This window comes from Polistes canadensis, unplaced genomic scaffold (assembly GCF_001313835.1).
Source record: "Polistes canadensis isolate GaletaPanama2010 unplaced genomic scaffold, ASM131383v1 scaffold_146, whole genome shotgun sequence".
NCBI classification, from domain to species: domain Eukaryota; kingdom Metazoa; phylum Arthropoda; class Insecta; order Hymenoptera; family Vespidae; genus Polistes; species Polistes canadensis.
In genome coordinates, this window is record NW_014569693.1 from 89743 (window position 1) to 90457 (window position 715).

Here is a 715-nt window from a genome sequence, read left to right on the forward strand (position 1 = left end):
ATTTGTGAATTCTTTTATTTTCAAAGGTATGCTGCATCAGTAAATAAAACATTTAAATTTGCGATTTTCATGCAATTTTTGGCAAGTACATTGACAGTCTGTTTTACATTGTTCCAATTGACCAAAGTGTCAACATTTTCATTGGAATTTGTCAAAATAACTGTTTTTATATCCGGAATGTTAATACAAGTTTATCTCTACTGTTCCTACGGACATTTAGTCACTCTTAAGGTCTGCTGATTAAAAAATAAATAATCATTTAAATCATTATCAATCATTTTAATCGTAATGAACACATTAATATCATTATGCAGTATAATAAATAACTTTAAAAATGAATAGAAAAATAATCATAATTGTTAACATTTATTGAAATAATGTTCGTGTTTAAAACATAAAATAATTTTATGTGTCTTTGCAGAGCCAAGAAATTGTATATCAAATTTTCGATACAAATTTGGTTGGGCTAAACAACGACATGAAGAAAAGTCTTTTGATTATGATGAATCGTACTACGAGGCCAATTGTTTTTATTGTTATGAATCTTTTTCCCTTGAATCTTGATTCGTTCGTAAACGTCAGTATTATCATATGAATAATTACAAAATGTTAGAATAATTCGAAAGGCTTATTGTGATCATATAATTTTGTTTCTTAGATACTTAAGACTGCATACACGGCGTACAATTTTTTGACACAAACGCAAGAAGAATAA

At 27.1% G+C, this 715-nt stretch overlaps 1 protein-coding gene across 1 annotated transcript in view; it reads left to right on the top strand.

The window, feature by feature from the left end:
• LOC106788626 (odorant receptor 85b-like) overlaps positions 1-715 on the top strand; it is a 4358-nt gene extending 3643 nt beyond the window's left edge. Inside the window, exons 2-4 of the mRNA XM_014752043.1 lie at positions 27-231; positions 422-577; positions 659-715. Of these exons, the coding sequence (XP_014607529.1) occupies positions 27-231; positions 422-577; positions 659-715 (418 nt within the window). The remainder of the gene's footprint in view (positions 1-26; positions 232-421; positions 578-658) is intronic.